At 38.9% G+C, this 2,338-nt stretch overlaps 1 protein-coding gene across 1 annotated transcript in view; it reads left to right on the forward strand.

Annotated features, from left to right (window-relative positions):
- Positions 1-2,338, forward strand: part of LOC117477170 (CD109 antigen-like) — a 48,747-nt gene extending 46,409 nt beyond the window's left edge. The window contains exons 32-34 of the mRNA XM_034123817.1: positions 659-815; positions 900-1,002; positions 1,547-2,338. Coding sequence (XP_033979708.1) covers positions 659-815; positions 900-1,002; positions 1,547-1,749 — 463 coding nt within the window. The 3' untranslated portion in view covers positions 1,750-2,338. The remainder of the gene's footprint in view (positions 1-658; positions 816-899; positions 1,003-1,546) is intronic.

The raw sequence follows: 2,338 nt of genomic DNA on the forward strand, positions 1-2,338 counted from the left end.
ATGCTTATCAGGAACCAACACACACATTCTTAGAAAATAATCAAATTCTAAGAAAAAAATCAATTCTCAAAAAGTCAAATTCTGACAGAAAAGTCAAAATCCCTACATTTTTTCAAATTGTTATAAAAAAGTTTAAAAAAAAAAAGAAAAAAATGAATTCTTAGAAAAAATTCACACTTAAAAAAATCGTATTCTTAGAAAAAAGTGAAGTTCTGAAAAAAGTTGACATTTTGAAACAAAAATCAAAAAAAGAATTATGTTTTAATCATTTCTTCACTATGTGTACCTGAACACTGTATTATTCTCAAAAAGTCAAATCCCAAAATGTTTTCAAATTCTTATAAAAAGACAATCTAATTCTGATAAAAAAAGTAAAATCCTTGGAAAAAAAAGTAAAATCCTTGATTGGTCATGTGTGTATTTAAGTTCTGGTTTTCTGGGTTCTTTTTGCGATTAGAGGTAAAGAGAGTACTGTTTTGCATTCATTCAGTTGCCTTGAATAAAGGTTATTTTCAGTTCAAACCTTCGTCGGTCTGCACTTGGGTCCACCCTGCGCTGCTCAACCCTAACACATTGCAGACAGACAGTGGGTTTTAGAGTGCACAATTGTGTCAGAGCTGATTCCTCACTAACCAGGTTTTGAATTGTATGTCTGCAGCCTGTCGGAGTCTCTGGGTGTTAACTCCACTGGGATGGTGCTCCTGGAGGTGGGTTTGCTGAGCGGTTTCGCCCTCAAGCAGAACGGCCTGCAGACCAATGACTTAATAAAGAATGTGGAGACGCAGCCGGGGAAAGTCATCCTGTACCTGGACTCTGTGAGTGTTTTCTGTGACACACTGCAGCACAAACACACTGCACTCGTGATGACTGAGAGATTCAATATATAAATGTGTTTCCAGATGACGGCAGAAGAGGAGTGTTTCACCATCCCTCTGGTCCTGGAGTATAAAGTGGGAAAGGTCCAGGAAGCAAGCGTGGTCATCTATAGTTATTACGAACCAAGTAAGAGCATTCACAATACTGACACTACATACTGATATACACCTGAACATCAGCAGGAGAGGACTCTTTAAAGTAGAGACACTACATACTGATATACACCTGAACATCTGCAGGAGAGGACTCTTTAAAGTAGAGACACTACATACTGATATACACCTGAACATCAGCAGGAGAGGACTCTTTAAAGTAAAGACACACATACTGATATACACCTGAACATCAGCAGGAGAGGACTCTTTAAAGTAGAGACACGACATACTGATATACATCTGAACATCAGCAGGAGAGGACTCTTTAAAGTAGAGACACGACATACTGATATACACCTGAACATCAGCAGGAGAGGACTCTTTAAAGTAGAGACACTACATACTGATATACACCTGAACATCAGCAGGAGAGGACTCTTTAAAGTAGAGACACTACATACTGATATACACCTGAACATCAGCAGAATATGGCCCCTTTAACAACATAACATGCTGCCCCAATAACATGACTTGGGCTCATATTTAACCTCTGACCTCTGACCCCTCTCTCTCAGGACAAAGGACGGTGAGGACTTATCGGTCCGAGTGGAGAGGAAACATGTCGACCTGCTCCTTCTGCGGAGAGGACTGTGATCAATGCAGACCTCAGGAAAATGATGATGGCAACATTTTGTCCAGCGGCAGCCATAACCTCCTGATGAGCAGCTCATATCCAGCTCTGCTCGTCCTCCTCATCATCACCATCTTCAGCGTGTAGAGAAAGGTCTGAAGATGTTAGTTTCCAAATGTAAACTGTGTAAACAAACAACTTGTTTTAAAAGAAAATGCATTGGTTACAGTCGTCTGATAACATTCTGTACATATTAGCGATGTTTAACTTTGATAATGCAGTGAACATGAAATGATCCTATAGTTATATATTTGTGTATGTTAACATTACATTTAAATGAGTAATGCCAAACAGTCTCGTAGTACTAACAACACTAAGCCTTTTAGCCTCCTTTAGCTCTTGTTATGGTTGTACGATACGTTTTGGTTTAACCTCATTTCCAGCAGCTTAAACGAGCTGTTTTCATACAAACAGATGTAAAAGATAACTTTTCAGACACAGAGACTTACAGGTGAACATAGCCGAGCATTTAGCAGCTCAATGGGTGGAGACCAAAAACAGAGCTAATTACATTCATCAGGCGAACACAACACGACTTTATTAAGATGATCATGTAGTTTTCTGTCTGTTAAAAGTGCAAGTAGATACCTTTATAAGCCGACTTTGTGTTTGTTAGATTGTTTTTGAGTCTTGTGGGGTATTGTTCTGGGTTGTGATTATGACATAAAGCATCATG

This window comes from Trematomus bernacchii, unplaced genomic scaffold, assembly GCF_902827165.1.
Source record: "Trematomus bernacchii unplaced genomic scaffold, fTreBer1.1, whole genome shotgun sequence".
NCBI classification, from domain to species: Eukaryota; Metazoa; Chordata; class Actinopteri; order Perciformes; family Nototheniidae; genus Trematomus; species Trematomus bernacchii.